General features: G+C 35.7%; 1 protein-coding gene across 1 annotated transcript in view; it reads left to right on the top strand.

The window, feature by feature from the left end:
- The window catches only part of CFAP299 (cilia and flagella associated protein 299), a 525301-nt gene that overhangs the window by 452740 nt on the left and 50576 nt on the right, over window positions 1–21985 (top strand). The window contains exon 4 of the mRNA XM_019719919.3: window positions 2757–2899. Within this exon, the coding sequence (XP_019575478.2) occupies window positions 2757–2899 (143 nt within the window). The remainder of the gene's footprint in view (window positions 1–2756; window positions 2900–21985) is intronic.

Raw genomic sequence — 21985 nt, forward strand, 5'->3', positions numbered from 1 at the left:
AATTTATTTGATTGTCATTCTATTCTTTGTCTCAGACTTTGCAGCTGGAATCACTTTCTTTTACCTGAAGTACATCATGCAGAATTTCTTTGAGTAAGAGTCTGTTATTAACTAAATCTCTCCTATTTTTGGTCTAAAAATTTCTGTATTTTGCTCACTAGAAAGATGTGGATGTATAACTATGGAATGAATCTTCTTTTCTCTGGACACATCAAAAATATTTGGTCATCATTTATGATTTCTCAACTTTATGTTGAGGCAATAAGTCCTGTTAGTCTTTCTACCTGCAGGCTGGATTCTGTTTCCTGCCACCCCCACCCCACAAGGTCTTAAAACCCTTGCTTAAATTCCCCTGGGTCGGGAAAATGCCTACAGGACAAAGATGTCTTTAGGACTCTGCTTTCCTTTCTGGGTTTCTGCTTTCCCTTAGTTTTTGGACTCTGAGTACTCTTCATTTTCTTGCCAAAGCATAAATGCATGTTACAAGTTGCTTTTTAGATTATATCCAGACTTTTTATTTGTTTTCAGCAGGAAGGTCAGTCACAATGTCTGATAGGCTATTCTGCTGGAAAAATAAGCCTGGCTCGTCTTGCATTTAAAGGGGGAGAGAAAGAGAGGCAGGAAGAGAGAGAGGGAGGGAGGGAGGGAGGGAGGGAGGGAGAGAGAGAGAGAGAGAGAGAGAGAGAGAGGAGATCTTTACTTTTTTTCTGTTGAGTTCCATTTTAAAAGTAGAGGACTTATGTTGGACCTTTTTTTTCCCTCTCTCTGTCCTTGCATGACTTACCTAACAACATCAGGAGCAGCCTTAATGGAATAAAGATTCCAAGCACCTTTAGGACTCCATATGAAGTATTGATAGTTATAGCTTATAGTCTTGTTTGAGCAGGGAAGGGACAACAATGCTAGCTCTTGGTTTAGTAGTGTAAGCGTCTCAAGAAGTCTCTTTGACTTACTATCCATTTGTGCTATAAAAGCTAAAAAATAAGACTAAAATTATGGCGCAATCTATATAAAGTTATGTGGGGGAAATGAAGAGGACTAAGGATTGAATCTATATAAGGTTAAGTACAGGAATAACAATGAATGCTCTTTCCTCCAGCCATATCTTTGGGAAATATTACTAATCCATCATAACACTTCCTTGAGGCAAAAACAGTCTCACAGTCTTTCTCGGCACAGTACTCTCATCATCTGATGCCAAACAACCAGAGAAAGCAAGAAGATGATGCTTATCAACAGAATAACAACTAATTGTAAATAGTGTTTCTGTTCTTCCATTTTTCTATTCGGATATTGTTAGTAATGTGTTTTCTCAGGTCAGCAGGGAAAAGAATTCTTTAAGTTCTCTAACTTCACCTTTTTGGAAGCTCTGTTATCTAAGGTAACCCACATCAGTGCTTCCTGTATTGACTACACAAACTCCCAATAAGTAACATCCAGTGGTTGCTAAGAGGAAAAGGATGGTTGTTTACAGATTTCTGCCTTTGATCTAGATTTAGAAATAAATACATTAAGAGCTTTTCCAATGACAGTAGGGTTTTTTTTTTTTTCTTTGTTTTTTTTTTTCTTTTTTTCTTTTTTCCTCCTAGAACTTGAGATCGATGTCTATTAGCTTGATAGGGAAAAGACTGTAACTCATCCATGTGTGTTACCTTCTGTCCACTTTACGGCCTTAGTACCAGCTGTTCCCTTTGCCTGATAGACTCCTATTCTAGATCTTTACATGGTTTACTTCTTCTCATCCTTTCAGTCTTGGCTTAAGTGTGAGCTCCTCAAGGTCTTTTCTAATCACCAAAAGTAGCCTTCACCTTCAACAACCCTCTAGACAACCATCTTCCTTATTTGCTTTATGACACTTACCACTCACTGGAAGTATTTTTTTTTTTCTTTTCATGTCTATTGTCTGTCTTCCATCACCAGAACATAAGTTCTAAGAGGTTAGGACCTGTACTGTCTTGTTTATCACTGTATCCTTGGCACCTATAACAGTGTCTGACATGTAACGTGTGTTCAATGACATTTGTGAAGGAATTACTATCAATGCGAACTATGTACTTCCTGTATAATTTTGACCTATGGAATTAATTTTGTAAAGCAATTTTAATTTGTAAAGAGATTTCAATTTTGTAGAAACATTTTTGTTTGTTTGTTTACTCTTATGGTACTGAGAAAAAGGTACCCAATCTATATCTCTATAACAGAAAACACATAGGAGGTCAAGTGAAAAAAAAAAAAAAAAAGAATGTAGGGATTAGAAGGACAAACCCATGAGCCTGGTTTTTAATCTGAGTGTTTCCATTTACTAGCTATAAGACCTTGAGGTACTTGAGGTGAATGAGGTACTCACCCTGTCTGTTCTTAGGTTTTTGTGTTTGTTGTTGTTGTTGTTGTTTTTAATCTGAAAATGATGACAAAGAGAAGACAATGCGATTTGGGGGGAAGTAAATAAATTATGTATTACAAACACTTAAAACAATACCTGACCTCTAAGAGTTATTATTTATATTGTTATATAAAACTACTGTAAATGTACATTTTTTCCATGCTCAGTTAACTTTTCATAAATCTCTTCATCAGGAGGAAATAATAGTCCCTACCTCATAGAATCATTGTAAGGTTGAAACATAGAACAGGATAGGATCTGACATGTGTAACACTCAATAACTGTAGCTTGGATTAGCATATAAAATTTACTCAAATGACTTTGATTCATTTACTCTCTTCATTCTCTTTTTTTTTTTTTTTTTTTGTACCAGTCCGTGATCTTTATTCGTGACAGAAATTCTCAGGGGCAGGAGGTGTCAGGATACATTGACTATGCCCATAGGCTAAAGACTGAAGATTTTGAAGTTTACTTTAATGGAAAAAGAAGACTTCTTCCAAAACCCACAGATTTGAGGTAAATTGTACACATTTCTCACACTTTTGATAAGAGAACAAGCTCCAGAGGCAGGGATAAAGGATTTTTATGTTATGTTCTACACTGTGCCTAGAATGCTAATGTATATGTAGTAGGAATGTGGTCAGAGTGGTTTGAATAAAAAATAGATAAATTTTAAAGTAGGGAATCAACATAGATGCATTTTTTCCATTAACAGCCTGAGGAAGGGCTCTCTTCAGAGATGAGATAAGTAAGTTCCCAGTGACATTCCTTTTAAGTGATAAGGAGAGCCTAAAAACTGCTAACCTCATTAGGCACTTGCACCACTTGGGACTCAGTCTGTCTAGATGCCACAAGAGCAGTCTATCTGCCACATTCTCCTCCCACTTTCTTTGGCCACCCACCAAAATGCAGGCCGCTGGCTAGCTTACCTTCATGGAACTCCTCACTGGCCTATTCTGATATTCCTTCGGCTCATCATTCTTTTTACTATTGACCCCTACCTACCCTTTCCCCTGGAGCCCTGATGCCATCACATAGGAACTACTCTACACTGCCAATCTATTCACAGATCCCATTCTTCTGCCTCCCTCTGAATAGCTCTCAAGCTAAATTTCTTATAGAAGTTTACTCTATGTCACTTACTATGGAATACCTGAGCAGTAGCGGCATTCTGCTTTAACTCTCCACTGCTGTATGCAACTCATTATTTGACGCTGGTAACAACACTCTATCCTCTGACATCCCTGCCATCTTCTATCCATCCTTATTATCTAAAGACTCCCTAACTCATCACCACTTGCATGGACTTACCCTTTTCCTATCTAACCTAGACACTGGCCTATCATTTAACTTCTCTTGCCATAGTCCCCACTGCACGTCTTTTTGTGCTTTGATTATATCTGTCCTGCTAACCCCCAAAGTAGATTGATCCAGACATTTCTTGCCTGGACCTGTAGTTGGACATCTGAGCACTGCTTGAAGGAGATTCCAGGACATTTTAAAAAGGTGTGGGTGGCTGCTATTGATAATTTATGGTCTCCAAACTCAGCTGGAGTGGCCCTCAGCCACCCACTTCTGTGCTTTTTCTCAACTCTTAATTTCACTGTCCTCCCCGAAACTAGTCTAAAGCTTAACCACTCTCAAAACCATTGTTCTCAACTGCTCACCCCTGACTCCTCTCTATATATGATTTGCCTCACATTTCACAGAGAACGTTGGGTCTAAACAGAAACTACCACCTGACCTGTCTGTCTCTCTGTCAACCAAAATTGACTTCCTTGTAAACCAGTGCTCCCTTCAGAGTGCCCTTCTGATTGTTTCCAGACAGAATTTGATTCTATTGGCCCCTGAGACTGCCTTCTACATTCAGAGCATGTCTGTCTGCCCTGGAGTCTGGGCAACCACCATGCCATCTTGACCATCCACCCACCTCTCAGAGGGTCAGTTTGCTGCAAACTTGTACACATGTCTCCCACACAGCAAGGCATAGACTTCCCCAAGAACCGTGAGGGAATATGTGCCTTAAAAGTGTGTCAGGCTTTTCTGGTGGCATGTCTGAAACAAAGTAGGTTTCACCCCAGGTGGCTGCACTTTACTTTTAGAAACAGGATTTTCTCTTTGGAAAAAAAAAAATCATTCTTACTAAGCGAAATACTCCTTTATGCATGTACTCTCACATTTTTCCAGATTCGGAGACAAAAGAACTTCTTGTGTTGTTTAGAGCTAATTTATCCAATTTGTTTCTGATGTGTTCTATTCCTCTTTCCACTGAAGCTGTACTTCATCTATTGTTTCCTCTTTTTTTTATATTATAGATTCTCAAACGGACCCTCTCAACTGGCTCCTTTATTTTGCCTCTAAACATGCAGACGCTATTTCTATATTAAAGAAAGGAAATCCACTTTGTACTCCAACCATCGCCCTACCTCTTCCACTTTCCAGCTAAACTCCTCTCAAAATAACAAGTATCTCCAATTCGCACTTCTCATGTAGTCGCTCACCCATGGCAGTTAGTTCTCTGCCACCATTATTCAAGTGAAACAACTCCTGCTAAAATCACCAGTGACGGCCCATTTCAAAATCCTATGGATTATTTTCAGTTCTCATCTTACTTGTAACTTCTCTACATTATTTGATTATGCTGATTAATCTTTTCTTCTCAAAACTATTCAAATACTCTAACCTTTTATTCTCAGAATCCCTAATTGAACTCTTCCCTTGTTTATTTCATACATGTGGCTATCCACCAGAGTTCATCCTTGGTCTTCTTTTCTTACCATCTACATTTCCCTGGGTGATTTGATCATTTCTCTGAAGTGGAGCTGTCTTCACAACTACAACCCCAGCACAGATCTTTCTTCTTTATCTCAGACTTATCCTGCTGCTCACTTCAGAGAACCTCTTGGTGTCCCATTAGCACCTACAACTTAATTTTCAAAATTAAACTTATTTTAATCTCTGAAGCCTGCTGTGCCTTTTGTATCCCTTGTCTTTGCAAATGGCACTACCTGTGCAACCCAAGGCAAAATCCTGATGTTAACCTAGACCTCTTCCTCTTCCTCACCACCCGTATAGCTAATAATTTACTAAAAATACTAAATTCTATTACCTTAACAGTTTTGTTTATATTAAAGCATATACAAGCTATGTCATTTCACCTGTTAACACTTCCGTATGAATCTTTATCTAATAACATTTTAAAAGAAAACATCATGACTTTATCATACCTAACAAAATAATTCCTTAGTATCATTTAATGTGATTACCTAGTTAGTCTTTATTCATATTTCATTGATTGTCTTGAAGTTATCATTTGACAGTTGGTTTAACCAAATCAAAATCCAAACAATATTGTTTTCTTATTCTATCTTTTGCAACTCTTTTAATTTACGATAGTCGCCCTCCTTCTTTCCATATTTTATGCTGTTGATTTGTTGGAGAAACCAGGTCATTTGTCCTAAGAAATGTCTCATATTCTAAATGTGGCTGATCATTCTTGTGCTATTGATTGTTGCATCCACTTCTATTCTTCTTTATCCTGTCAACTGGCTTGATGAAATTCAAGGTCATTTTTTTTTTAAGTAAAAATTTTTAATATGTGAAGCTCTTTGAGCTTCATCAGTGGGTCAGATGGTGTGAGTCTGATCGCTCCATTATAAAGATCCCATCAACTTTTACCCAATGGTTTTAGAATACAATAATGGAGGCTATCTAAATATTTTTGTGAACCTGTGAACTAAGGGTTGCATAACGGTGATTTTCAAATTCTATCAGTTATTCTGTATTTTTTAGCTAGATTCTTACATAGAGAAAAACTTTTCCTCATTACTTATTTGGTTACCCTGAAATAGAATTCAATTTATGAAGAAAGACAAAATAAATATTTGATTATTTTTCCTCAGTTTATGAAAAAAGTGCAAAGCCAAAAACACAAGACTATACAGATAATACCCAATTGTTTTCAAAATGGTTATACCAATTTGTACTCACCAGAAGTACTATATAAGTGCTCTAGTTAACCCTCCCCTTCACCAACACATCATATTAACAAACTTTTTTCCACTGTAGTGAGTTATAAATGATCTCTCATGGTTTTAATTTTCATTTCCGTGATTACTAATGATTTTGGGCATCTTTTATTAGTTGTTCAGATTTCCTTTCTGTGAAGTGTCTATTAAGACTTTTCCTCATTTTTCCTTGGCTTTATTTATTCTTCCTTATAGATTTTTATTTTTTTATTTTTTGGATATTGATTAATCCTTTGCCTCTTATATGTATTGAAAAATACCTTCTTCCAATATGTAATTCTCTTTTCACTTCCTTTACATTGACTTTTGATGGTCAGAAGTCATACATTTTGATAGTATCAGATTAATGCATTTTATTAATCTTTTCCTCTGAGGTTTGCATTTTTTATGTTTTGTTTAACAAATCCCTACCTTGCAGAAGGTCATAATGATATTGTCCTATAGACTATTGTAGTTTTGCTTTTTATTTTATAACTTTAAACTACCTGAGTTTAATATTGTATGTGGTGGTTAGGTAAGAGTACACTTTTTTATTTTGTTTTCCCGTGTGACTAATGATTTGTCCTAACAATACTTATTGAAAGGTCCACCACTCCTCTTGCACATCTGCAACACCATTTATGTCATAACTTTAGTTTTGTATGTGTTGGTTTGTTTCTGGGCTCACTCTGATTTTGTAGATCCTCCTTGAAATAACAGAATCTTGCTCATTTGTTATATTTTCATAATAATTCTTGATATAATGAAAGGCAATTTCTTCACCTTATTTTCTTCTTCAGGAGAATCTGTGCTATCTTAGCCCTTTACTCTTTCATATAAATTTTAGCATCAACTTGTAAAGTTCACCCACAAAAAAGTTATAATTTTGATTGGAATTCCTTTCAAGTTACGACCAATGTACAATTAACTGACATCTTTATAATATTAAGTCTTCCATTTATTTATTTAAATTTACTTGTGCCTTCTTCAATATATTTTAATAATATTTTATGATTTTCTCAATTAGAGAGTTTTATCATTTTGGATTTTTTTTTCCTCCTCAGTGGCAGATAATATTTTACCTTTTAAACAAAATTAGTTCTATTCCAATGATCCCACTGGATAATTTTCACCACATGAGTTTAAGCCATCTATCAGAATCAAACTTCAGATTTTTCACTCAAGAGATTTCATGCCAATAAATGACTTAAAAACTGTTTTTAGAGGAAAAAATATCTTTGGTATACATAGTCCTATACCTAGTTCAATTTGAAACTAAAACGAAGATTTTAAAATTTCATAAGGTCTCTTTCTATTTACTTGCCTTTTGACATGCTGTTTTCTTCTGTGTAGGAAGGGACATTAGTTTTCTGATTAGAATCCTGTCTTGTATTTTTACTGTGGAAAATATAAATATCAAAAGACTGCCACAACTGCTATGATATGCAACAGTAGAAAGGCCCTGAGTCCTTGATCATCTTTTTAGTTCAGACTCCATCTTGACCATGTGTTTAAGAGTCAATACCTGCCTCTCAGCATACTTTTGAATAACTTATAATAGCATGTTAAAGTTTACCAAGTTCCTTTACACTTCTCTGTAACAACTTTACGAAATAGGTTCGACAAGCGTTATTCTTACCATCTGAGAAAGGAAAAAAATAGAGAAAACCAGTTGCTAAAAGTTCACAGGCAAACTGATGATGAATGAGAACAAGTTCTTAGGCATTATAATTCACTGCTCACCTCCAGAACACTATCCTGTGTTTAAAAGCTTTTGTATCTTGAGGAAAATTGAACTATACAGAATCCTTGAGTTATATCCTGCCCCACATGTAGCTGCTTAAATTTTTATATATATTGCTGAACAAAGATCTAAGATATAGCTGCCTGTGGAACTCTACTTATCCCTCAAATAGGATGGTCAGGAGGAAATAAAAAGTTCTTTTTGTTTCTCTTTGGACAGTCCGTGAAATATTCATACCTTTGACTGAGGAATGCCCCTAAATACTAAAGCTTTGAGAGGTATTATAGTCAAATTCCCCTAACAATTCCATTGTCTGTTTTATTAAAATGTTGAATATGCCAAACCTCTGAAGTTAGAATTATTAAGTTGTGCTTATCCTGTATCCTGTGCTAAAGTGCATTTTCATGAAAACATCTGGTAATATATTGGCAGGTTCCCAAGCTTTTTTGTTTTGTTTAAAAAAGGAGTGAGTCGGTGTTTCTGCAAGTGGTATATAAAATATTGCTTATTTTAAAGTTATTAATGTTATTCCACATCTAAATATGATGACTGACTAACTATTAGAATATCAGTTAAGTCTCTTCAACAGATATTTGCTGAATTCGAAAGAGGAGGAAATGCTTTGGGTGAAAAAGGATGCTGACTGAGGGAGACTTCCCACAACATCTAGCTCCTTGGTATTCAGAGTGTGGTCCGTGCACCAGTAGCTCTGACATCACCTGAGATTGTTGATATGATTCTTGATATAAAGAAAGGCAATTTCCGTAAGAAGTGAAACATCTCAGGCTTTATCCCAACCAGTGAATCAGAATTAGCATTTTTAACACGATCCCCAAATTTTCGATACGCATAGTTAAGTGTGAGAAACTTACTCTAGACCTGTGCTGTCCAGTAAGGTAGCCACCAGCCCCATATGGCTATCAGGCACCTTAAATGTGACTAACCCTGAGTTAAGGTGTGTTATAAGTGTAAAATACACACCTGATTTTGAAGACATCAGAGAAAATATAAAATATCTTATTAAGAAATTCACGTTAATTACATGTTAAAATATGTTGGATATATTAGGTTAAATTAGATACACAATTAAAGTATTCACCTATTTTCACTTTTTTAATGTCGCTATTAGAAAATTCAAAATGACATGTGAGTATATGGCTCACATTCTCCTTTGTCTCTCTCTCTTTCTCATATATATGATACATATGATACATACATATGAGCTCTGTTCTGGTCTATGTGTCCCCAACCCAGAGGTTCAATCCCATCCCAATCTTTAGGACCAGCACTGATCTTAGATAGGCATGATATAACAAGCTCTAGATCAGAGATCACCAGTTTGTAGTGTCTGGCTGCAGACATGTTTTATTTGGCCTGCACAATGTATTTAACATTGTTTCAATGTTTGAGAAACACGAAATGTCATATACACATTTTGGATTTGCAGATTCTCTTAAAAATTAATAAGGTCTTCCCACATGGGCCTTCATTCTCTCATCCCAACCATTATCTAAAATTAAATTGCTGCTGCTCCTGGAGATGGGGTATGATCTCACAAGATTAACACGGACATGACCACTCACACATACGAGCTGCTGCACCGTCACCCTTGAGCCGCTCATTTATAGTACCTTTCAAATTCTTCTAGGCATTTGAGTTTGTGACTTCTGGTCTAAATGACTGTCTTAGATTTTAGAAGTCCTATTTACCGTTAGCCCAGCAGCAATTTCCTTTGCTCAACCACTCTGGGTGGGTTTAATTTCATCTCTTGGGCTCTGTCAGGTTGCTCCATACCACTGTGCTTAACAAAGCTGGACGGGGTCAGAGTCTGAGATGATTATGATGGTGATGAAAATTAACTGAACACTTCCATTGCACAAGGCACTGTAAATAATGTATGTACATCATTTCACTTACTCTTTACCACAGCCTTATGGGATCTTTTTCATGTTTTGACAAAATGTGTCATAGAAGTGTTAATTGGCTTAACCAAAGTTACACACAGACACATTTGCACTCACAACTAGAAGTCTAGAACCAAATAAAGATCTGTGGAACTCCAAATGCCACTTTTTTTTTTTTTTTTTTTTTAATCAATATGTGATTCTACTTTAGGAGTTTGTCTTAAAAAGATATCATTTTCCCCTTTGGTCTTATACCCATGTTCTAGTCATTGTCAGGAGATATGTAAATATATACACACACACACACATATATACACATGTGCGTGTATATATATACGCACATGTATATATATATACACATACATACATACATATATATATATATATATATATATATATATATATATATGCACATGTGTATCTGACTTTACAAGGCCTTATTTGGGATTGTTTTTCAGAATTTTAAGCAATCCTGCTGTCCATAGTTAAGACTGGGGAATTTCAGCCATCCTGTACCCACCCTTGCCACTTCCTCCTTTCATTGAGCTTGACAGAAAATAGCCCTTTGTACTTAACCAGGCTTTTATTTTCAGTCACTATGAGTAAGAATTACAGTGTCCCACAGCTTTGTGTGTGAAAGAGCTCTAACGGAACTAAAAGTGGCCTTTAATTGTGGCTTCAGCCTTAAAGTCTTTTGGGAAAAATTGGCCCTGACTTGTTGAACCTCAGTTATGTCCCAGAATACTTTAAAATCTATTCATATCCTCTGTACTGTGGTTCACATAATTTTTGTAATATTTACTTGGAATTCTTTGACAAATAAATTTAACTTTCCGATACTTATCTTATTTAGTTTCCCTTTATCCCAAGCTAAACATTATGTACTATCTTCCATGGATGGAGAAGCAGGTCCCAAAAGCTGTATTCAGATGGACCTCCTCCTGCCTGTCTATAAAATCCAAATATACTAGAACTAATAGCACCTACTGAATTCCTACTGGAATATCTGTCTGCACTTTATCCATGATAGAATTTTATCCAGGCCCTATTTGGCTCATTGCTTTAAAATATGTCAGAATCCCAGAACAATCACCTGGTAGTCTTTTTAATTGCCTAGAATGTGTTTTCCTAAAGATTATGTCTCTGGGTAAACCTTAAGTGAATAATTAGAGATCTGAGACAACCTCTAATTTATTGGCAACATTTACTGTGGTTAAGATAGAATTATTCTTTACACAAGATTTTTTTCCAACATTTAAAAAAAATTGGTAAAATACATATAACATGAAATTTACCATGTAAACCATTTTTAAGTGTTCTGTTCAGTGGCATTGAAGTTGAGCAATTTTCCAACTTTTTTGAAAAAGCTCAAAGAACAGTACAAAAATACCAATATACTTACAACCTAGATTAAAAAATTGTTAACATTTTTCCAAAATTTCTTTAACTCTCTAAAGTATGTTGATGTGTGTGTGTGTGTGTGTGTGTGTGTGTGTGTATGTGTGTGTAGCATTTTAAAGTAGCTTGCAGATTTTTCCCCTTAAATATTTTACTTGAATCTCTGGGTGGGTTCATTGCTTGGACTCTGTGAGGTTGCTCTGTACCACTGTTCTTAACAAAGAATAAGAACATTATCCGATATAGCATCATTATTATCATAAATAAGAAAATCAATAATTATTTCCTATTGTCATCTAGCATCCGGCTCATATTTAGATTTCTTAATTATTCCCAATATGTATTTGATAGCTAGTTTTGCAAACCATTGTTCAATCAATAGACAAAAATTTCATTGCTTATGTTTCCTGACTGTCTTTCACTCTGTGACAGCCCTTCACCCCCCACATTCCAACAAGATAGTTTTTTTCTTGGTCATGACATTGACTTTTTAAAGAGATAAGGCCAGTTGCCTTTTATATTGCCCTGCCCTATGGAATTGTCTTATTATTTCCTTGTTGTATCATCCATTTCTATGTATTTTTTTAAAACTAGGAGATAAGTCTAAAGGCTTGATTATATTTAGTGTAAATATTTTTTCAGCAAGAATTCTCTATTGGTGAGTAACATATCGCATCATATGAAAAGGCTTCTAATATCAAATTGTCCCACGGTTAGCGATGCTCAGTTTGACCCTTCATAAAAGAATTGCTCAATATCACCTCTAAAATGGTATATTTTCATTTTGGGGGTAAAATTTTTCTGGTAGCTAAAATAACATAAACTATCAGTGATTTATTTATATAAACCTATTTCCTGTTTAAAATCTATTCCTGTTTAAAATCTATTTCCTGTTTAAAATCTACATATTTATTTATTTATAATTTATTGAGGTAACACTGGTTAATAACATAATATATATTTTAAGTGTACAATATTATAATTCAATATCTGTATACTCTGTTGCATGTTCACCACCAAAAGTCTAGTTTGCTTCTTTTACCATGTATTTGACCCCCTTTACCCAGTTCATCCTCCCTCCAACCCCTTTCCGTCTGTAAACCACTATTTTGTTGTCCCTATCTGAATTTGTTTTGTCAGTTTGTTTGTTATTTTTTTTGTTTTATATCCCCTGTATGAGTGAAATCATATGATTTTTGACCTTTTCCTTCTGACTTAATTCACATAGCACAATACCCTCACGATTCATCCATGTTGTTTCAAATGGCAATATTTCATCTTTTTTACGGCTGAGTAGTATTCCAGTGTGTGTGTGTGTGTGTGTGTGTGTGTGCGCGCGCGCGCGTGCGCGCCACTTCTTCTTTATCCATTTATTCATCAATGGACACTTGGGTTTTTTCCATATCTTGGATGCTGCAAATAATGCTGCAATGAACATAAGGATCTATGTATCTTTTTGCATTAGTGTTTTCATATTCTTCAGAAAAATACCCAGAAGAGGAGTTGCTGGATCATATGGCAATTCTATTCTTAATTTTTTTTAAAGAACCTCCATATTGTTTTCCATTGTGTCTGCACCAATTTACAATATCACCAACAGTGTACAAGGGTTCCTTTAAGAAAGGATATGTAGCAAATTAACCTAGATATTCAGAGTTTTTCATTTAATTTTCTAAGTTAGAAGAAAGGATGTATTTGTTATAACAAAATTTAAATAAAGTTATAGTGTAGAGTTAGCAGGTGTCATAGACAACTTCCCATGTGCAAATAAATGTTGTGCCAAAATTGCTCAAAACCATTTTCCTAAAGTAATTGCCATTTAATTTTCCACACCGTCCCACAAAATGCCAAACCCATCATTTCCATTAAAGATTAATTTTGTTGTATGTATCAAGAAGAAACTTGAAGACATAAAATAAATGTCTCCACCGTCCTACAACTTCCCTGTCTCAGCTATATGGTGACCATCTAATCTGGGTTAATAAAATAAGTAGGGATGCACCATGACTATCTTTCTGCAGATACTGTATCTGTGACCACCACAGAATCAAAAAAGTGAAGTAATGTGATACTTTAGGGAACGCGTCTTGCTCTCTGGGGTAGCAAACAACATCGCTCCAATTCTTAGAATATATGGTTAATACATTCCAGGTAGATTCTGTTCAGAAGTCCAATGTTCATAACCTCAAGAACACTAGAAATCTAGTGATGACTGGCAATCTAGAAATCTAAGGAAGCTTGAATGTAGATTTCACAAATTAGAAGAGTAATGACTTCTAAGAGTAATGCATCTACCCTAAAGATTAAGACTAAAGAGTAGATGCAACAGAAGTGGACTAGGTGCTAAATCTCCTAATCCCTAGTCTAGATACTTTTAACATTCCAGCATCCTGTGTATTTATCTATTTGTACATGACTGGAGTCTCTTTATTTTGCTTTACTTTAAAAAAAATGACACTATTAAAATATTATTTTTAAAACCATACTAGATTAGCCCAGGTGTTAAGTAAAAACAAGTTCACTTTTTCTAATTAATTGCTATAATGACATAGTATTTAAGACATTTTCTCTTGACTGAGTTAACATGCAAAGAAGAGTGGAGAATAAAACAACATGGACTAAATCTGTATCTGTCTACAATACTTCCTATGGGAAAATTGTGGAACCATTCTGGAATTGAACTTAAGAGATATTAACTGTTCTCTTCCTATCCTGATTTCTATTTGTCCTGGAAATTCTACCTTCCTTGTCATTAAAATCATCTCAAACTTCGTGAGTGGAGATTAGCATTCAGTAACTTAGAATGCTACTTAAACACCTAATGTTTTTTTTTTTCTTAAGATTCAAGGCAATCAAAATCTTCCAGTATGAAGAAAAAAACAGTTCCTATCAACTTTTCCTGTCTTGTTTCCTGTGTCTACTCACCTCTCCACATGCCCAATGATTGAATTACATACAAAGAACTACTCACTGTTTCCTAAATAAATAATGCTCTTTCATGACTGTCTACCACAAGTACCTGTACCCACATTCTCCACTCAGTGAACCATTCCCTGAGGACACAATTCAAGTGTGATCTACTTTTTCAGAGCTCTTTATTCCTGCACAGAGTTTACCAATGTGATTCCATATAATTTTGTCCACCTCTTTTCCTTTACATCAGTTAAACATGATGTTATCATGTTTACTGTGAGTCCCTCAACACAGGAACAACCGTGGTATTGGAGGTTTGGGGTGCCAAATACCTGTAGCCCTATGTTCTCAGGGCTATGACTGACAAAGAACTAACACAAAAACCCAATGTGCATTCTTTCATCACATAGTTATTGAACACCTTCAGTATTCAATGTTCAAGTTCTGGGAACTGAGGGCACAACATTTACCAGAATAATGAAGCATTTACCAGAATCTGGGAACTGAGGGCACAACATTTACCAGAATAATGAAATCCCTTTTCTCATGGGATTTATAATCCAGTAGTAGGAGACAGAAAATACACAACGACAAAAACTATCTATCTATCTATCTATCTATCTATCTATCTATCTATCTATCTATCTATCTAAATATATACAAATATATGTATTATATAATGTATAGTATATACTATAATACCTAATATACTGTATGTTATATCTATTTATATATATGTTAAGTAGTTCAGCCTCTGTATATTTGTAGGAAGATAAGTGCTATGGAGAAACTTAGCAGAGAAAGGGGATTTCTGGTTGCCATTTTAAATTAATTTGGTCATGGAAGACCTCAGTGCTCTGTTAAGCTGACCTTTGACAGAGACCTGAAGGAAGTGAGCCCTGAAGAGAGCAGGCAGAAGGGCTGGTAAGCAGAGGCCAGAAGGCTGTGAGGCAGTCTGTGTGAGGAGCAGCGGGGAGGCCAGGGTGGCTGCAGCGCTGTGGCCAAGGAAGCAGGTGCGGTAATAAGGTCAAAAAGGTAACAGGAGCCAGATCATTGGCCTTACAGGTCATTCATTGTAAGGACTTCAGTTTTTGTTTTGTTTTTGTTTTTATTTTTTTCTGAGTAAAATGGGAAGCCACTGGGGAGTTCGTAGCAGTGGAGTGATGTGATGTGAAATAAATTTTTACATGATCATGTTGTCTACAGAACTGAGTGAAAACTATGGAGAGAGCAAAGATAGAAGCAGGGAAAAGCAGAGGCTGCTGGAACCAAAGTATCAGCTTTCTCAATGGCAGTCCCATAATTCTAAGCACTGGGTTTTCTGATAAAATTGTCTAGTCTGTGGTTCTCAGACGTCAGCATGTTTCTGAATGAACTGACAGCTTGTTAAAACCAGATTTTGGGGCCCCACTCAGAGTTTTTAACTTAGTAGAGTTGAGATGGGGCCTGCGAATTTGTATTTCTGTCCAAGTCCCGAGTGATGCGGTGCTGTTGGTCCAGGGACAACACTTTAAGAACCACGGGTCCGTGGGGTGACCAGTTAGCTTAGTTGGTTAGAGCACAGTGCTAGTAACACTAAGGTTGCCGGTTCGATCCCCGTGTTTGCCACTGTGAGCTGCGCCCCCCACCTTAAAAATACAACAACAAAAAAACATTGGTCCAGGAGGATGCCTCTGCATCCTTCTGTCGACACAAAATATCAGGGCTGCCTGAGAGAAAGATGGCTCTCAGTGTTGGTCCTGAGAACTCTTCCTCAACTTGTGATAGGTCTGTAACCCTATCTCACTAACCAGCTACCTACCGACTTTCAGTGCATTGACTCTACCTCTGGGAACACAGGGCCCAAAGCGATCAGGTGACCTCTTTAAATCAGTTACCTCGCCCATGGAGCTGCTCTCCTGTGGAAATGTGAGGGAATATGTTTCTGTTTTTAACATATTTGTACTGCTGTTGTAGACCTAAGGCCTGGCATGTGGCAGGGACTGATTAAATATCTATTACATGAATACATTGAATGAAACAAGAGACTTTTACGAAGGAAAACTTTAATGCAATTTTGGAAGATTTCAGAAATGTAGTCTTTGCTTAAAATATTTAACTTAGAAAAACATTTTAGCATTGTGGAAAACTATTCAAATAAAAGAGAAAGGGTGTGTATTACTTTTATGTACAGCTGATATTTATTCTTTAATAACACAATAATATTGAGTTTGTACTGGATATTAATAGCATAGCAATTCTATCAAAAGATTGTTCTATTATATTTATATTATCTTATTATATTACATTCTAAGTTTGGACATTTGCCATTGACTCTCAAAATTTGTTTTGGTGGTAGGACAGAATTTTCACTAGATTTCAAACTGCAAGATTAGAACCTTTTTATGAGTTCTCCAGACCAAAGTCTATCTTACCACATGAAGTGGAGGTTAGAGAATAATTAAAATTTTAGTATAGTCCTGATTTCATTGTTTTCATAAATATCCAGGAGTATAGTATGTGTGATACGTGCAGAGTGAATGGAATGATTTTCTTTATATTATCAAAATCTCATTTGTTTCTAGTTTGTTACATAAAAGAATTGCATCGGCAGTAAGTTGGGACACAAGGGCTTATGCTTAAACTTTAGAACTTCAACTGCTAAATTACTTATAATATTAAATTCATTTCATTTTTACTAATTTCTGTAATTGAATGAAACAAGGCAAGACCAGTTTCTTCAAGCAATATATTATTTCATTTTCTAATATTACAAAATGTTTGTCATATAAAAGAATTTCAATACCAGAACAACAATTTGAAGAACTGAATTGATCTTAAAAATCTTGATGTAAAGAAAACAATCTGTGTGTTATTTTCTATTTTCCCTATGCCTATGTTTAGGAGTAAAAAAAAGCCATTTTAAAAGAACTAAATAATTAAGTTCAATTTCGTCAGACCTCAATTTGTATCCATGGACAAACTTGAGTAAGAATGAAACAGAAACCCTGATTTGATTATGTCTTCCCCTTGTCTATTTCTATAAGAAGATCCAGAAACATACAAAGGTTTCACACCTAGTCCTAACCACAATAACTCAAGTAGTCAAACCTAACTACAGCTTTCCTGAACATTTGAATTCAGGAATGATTAATATAATTCATTGATTGTGTGACTTTCCCACATTAGCAGATTTGATATTATTTAGGTATGCAAACAGCAGTACAATATGTCTATTCAAGCTTTTACATGCACTCGCGTGTGTACACACACACACATATATACACACACACACATACAAATATAGTAAAGACTTGTTAATACATTAATATTCTGAGTCATTTATGTTGAATCACCCGTTAACTTCTAAAGGCACAACGGAAGGGAAGTTAACTTGTCAGTGACATGGATCTCAAACTCCCATACCAATATTTTTATGCTTTTAACAATGCAGCATGTTTATTTTCTATCAATATTTATATTTGAGTTTTACTTATTTTTTTACATATCATTTTTTAAGAAAGCATGTGAACCATATAAACCCTCAAGTAGAGTAATTCTGATTCATAAACACAACTTGCAATCCAGTAACAAGTGCATGCACCTCTGTGCCAAAATGGAATGGAATGGAATAATGGAACTTTCTTAAGTAATTTAGCTTCTTTAGTCATAATCCAGAATTCCAGCTCTCATTTCCCTCTCTTACTTTAAAATAAAGAAAGCAATAAGCAAGTCCAACATGAAAAGGCAAATCACTAGGAATGCCACCATGCCTTCTTATTAGTTCCCATAATTTCTATTCATCATCATCCATCTGAGTGGAAGTCTGCGATATCAAACATTTAGAATTTTATTGTTTAAATTGTAGAGTATGCTGGGTACCTAAGTACTTTGACTATGATGCACTGTCCAGAAATCACAGAAAATGAACAAGGAAAAGGAAGGGGAGGGGAGGGGGGAGGAGAGAGGGAGAGGGGAAGGGGAGAGGAGAGGAGAGGAATGGAAAAGAAGGGAAGTGGGAGGAGAGGGAGGGAAAGAAAGGAAAGGGAGGAAAGGAAGGGGAGGGGGAGGAGAAGAAAGGAAAGGAAGGGAAGGAAGAGAAGAGAGGGGAGGAGAGAAAAGGAAGGAGAGGAAAGGAAAGGAAAGGAAGGGGGGAAGAGAGAAAGAAAAAGAGAAAGGGAAGGAAGAAGTAAGGCAGGCAGGCAGGGAGGGAAGAAAGAAGAGAGGGAGGAAGGGCTTGAAGTTTGTTGAACTATCTCAAAATTGGGAAATGTTCTCCTTGAATATTTTCATTTCATGTGTGAAGACATGAAATAAGTCCATTAAACAAGAATTATTGCTTTGGTTCTTGAATTCATGTTGAGTGAGACCATTTTAAAGGCATTTGTGTGAAATACTCTGTGGAAATTGGTTAATCAACCTTTAGTAGCTAAGAATGAAATTAGAAAGCTCTCCCAATTTGCTGGAAAAGCCTGTTTTCTTTATTTTCTGAAAACATACCTCATGTTCTTCATAAATCTAGGCCTTGTCCCCACTAGTTTTCAAAAAATATATATGATTTGCAGGATGCAGAACCGAATAATGATGTTTTGCGTTTTTCTATAGTCACGTTCCCTTGAATACTCCCTTTAAAATAATGTGTGTAGCAATGAGAACTGTCACAAAGAGATTTCAGTCACTGTTTCTCAGAAAGCCATACAGGATTAGCCCATAGTTTAAACTTGTATAAAGATGAAAATGAGCTATTTAGCTCATCTGGGAAGCAGCTGTGCAGAACTGTGGAAGGCAGTGGTAAGGAAAACCACTATTAGGGAAACAAAGCAACAGAAAAATGGTGAAAGGGGTAAAGGAATAAGAAATTAGAATCCATTCAAACAAAACTTACTTGGGTGAATGAGGAAGAAAGTCTTTTTCCTGCCAACTCAGTAAATGTTTAATCTGGAAAAGCATGCTTCCACATCTGGCTTATGTTTAATTTTGTAAATATTACTTCTTTACTTTTTTATTTTATTTTTGATGTAAATTTTGGTTTATTAACAAAAATAAAATAAAAATCAGTGGAGAGGTATGGTATTAATATCACAAATGCTAAATGTTTCAAATAAAATATTCAAAATACAAAATATTATCTCCTCTCTAACATGTGCTGATAAAAATCTCTAAGGAAAATATTGAAAATAATAAACATTTATTGTTTGAATGAGTTACATCATATATTAAATACTATAAAAAGGAAATTATCCAAATGACTAGAGGAATAGTTATTTTTGGGATACTTGCAATACAGCATGATTTTCAAAGTGGGTATAATAATTCAATTAAAAGGATGAAAGGAAGTAAAAATGATTCACTTATGTTTATTTGCTTGAGGGCAGTATTGTAATGTCTGTATCCAGGAATGAACTAGTTCCAAACCAAATTATCCCTTAATTTTCTAAGGAACTACGCTGAGGGAACCTTCCACTCTTCCAGTCAGCCACACAAATTAACATGTGGCTTCCTAGGGCTCCCTGGCCCTTCTTTCCAGAGCCTGAAAAAGTCAGATCATGTGTAAGTAAGTCCACAGAAAGAAGATAAATGGAATAAACTGGAATTCGACCTGTCTGGGAATAGAAATGAGTGAACTTGAGCAACAATTTTTCTCTGCTTCTGCATGTCATAATAAAGATAGTAACTTACATTTGTGAGTTTATAGCACATTTTCACAAGCACTGTTATTTTAATGTTTTTCACCCATACATTTTATGTCATGTAGTAGTTATAACATAGTCACTCAGTACAATAAAATGTAATCTATTATTCTAGAAATGATATAACAAAAGATCTACAAAGTATTATGGGAACACAAATTAAGATATAATTAATTAATCATTTTGGGAAGTACAGGAAAGGCTGCTGCGAGAAAATAATTCAGTCTGTCCTTGAAAAATGAGTAGGGGTTTGCTCAGTAGAAAAGTGGAGGACAGGGTATTCCAAATATGAGTGGAAGCAAGAGCAGAGTGGACTGGCAGGAAGTTCCTTAGAGGGTATTTATTCCAAAGCAGTTTCTATCATTGTAGGAGAAACTAAACCTTTCTAAAATCTATGTCGTGAAATTCACCTACTATGACCTAAGCTGTAACTGACACTGGAGTTTCATTAATTGACGATAAAGGTTAATTTCTCTTGGAGTGCTTATATTCTAGTAGATAAGACAGACACAAAAATTATTAGATGTACTGATCAGCGTTCTTAGTTACAGACAACAGTCTACTGAAGCTGGCTTAAGCACAAAGAGATTTAGTAAGGACATACGCATTAAAAAGTCCACAAGGGGGGTGGGTGGGAGATGAGGGTAAGGGGGATCAAATATATGGTGATGGAAGGAGAACTGACTCTGGGTGGTGAACACACAATGGGATTTATAGATGATGTAATACAGAATTGTACACCCGAAATCTATGTAATTTTACTAACAATTGTCACCCCAATAAATTTAAAAAAAAAAAGTCCACAGAATCACTTGAGGATAGAAGAAACAGACTCTAGTTCCCACACTTAAGCCACACTGCAGAACTCAGCTAACAAAGAAGCTGCAGCCTCCACTACAATCAGGAAATACATTATCAGGAAGCTTCCACCCCTCTTGGCAGCTCCAGAAACATGCTGCTTCTGCAACAATCAGGAGCTGCAGTATCTGGAATCTTCTGCCATACCTGAGGAGCTGTAGAACTGTGCTTTTTTGGTAGAATTATGCTTTTTCTGCATAACCTGTTTGAGCAACATTATTCCTCAGGTCCTCTGTCTCTTCCCACATAACTTAGTTCCAAATTAATTTCTCCTGTGAGAGCTTCTGGTTGGTGAAAACTAAATGACATGGGAAAACTGAGCTGTGTGGTAAACTTAGAACACTAGGTTTTAGGTCTTTCGCCTCTGTAATACAGGAAGGCACACCAGAAAGGGATTCGAGTACTGGACAAAATAATCCATGGCATCTGACAAAAGTGATGAGTAAATTGTATGACCTTCAACTTTTAATAAATAATTTCACGGAAATAGATAGGAAGCTGAGACTGAGGATAAGCAGGCAGGAGCTGCCTCTCTGAATAGGTAAAGTTCCTAAAAAATGAGAAGTGTTTCCTAACTTCTCACATGGAGAGAAAGGAAAAGACGTTAGGCAAAGAGATCATACAGAGTCTAGTAGTAAAAGAGCAAGATCTCTAGAACCTAACTAAGGTAAAAACTTTTCTCTGCCCATTACTTACCTTATGATCTTGGACAAATTATTCAAACTCCGTAACTTATTATCTGTGTTCATAAACCGGGGATAATAATAGCACCTACATAAGAAAAGTACCAAGAAGATTTTATGAGTTGATATTTGTAAAGCACTTACAACAGTGACTGGCACATAGCACGTACAATAAAAACGTTTGTTATTATTAACTTTTCCAACATGTTAAGTTTGAGTTATTTATGAGATATGTCTAGAGTTGAGAAGAAGTCTACAGATACAAATTTTAAAGTATTCATATAATGTTGGTGCTTAAATCTCTGGGAAGGAAGGTGACTAACGAGGGAAGAAAAGACAAGACATATACATGAAAATGCCAAATTTTAGATGTTGGGAAGAGGAAAAGAACCCAGTAAACTGAACTGAGAAGGAAGGTACCGTGGC

This window comes from Rhinolophus sinicus, chromosome 1 (genome assembly GCF_057876585.1).
Source record: "Rhinolophus sinicus isolate RSI-liver-muscle chromosome 1, RSI-T2T, whole genome shotgun sequence".
Classification (NCBI taxonomy): Eukaryota; Metazoa; Chordata; class Mammalia; order Chiroptera; family Rhinolophidae; genus Rhinolophus; species Rhinolophus sinicus.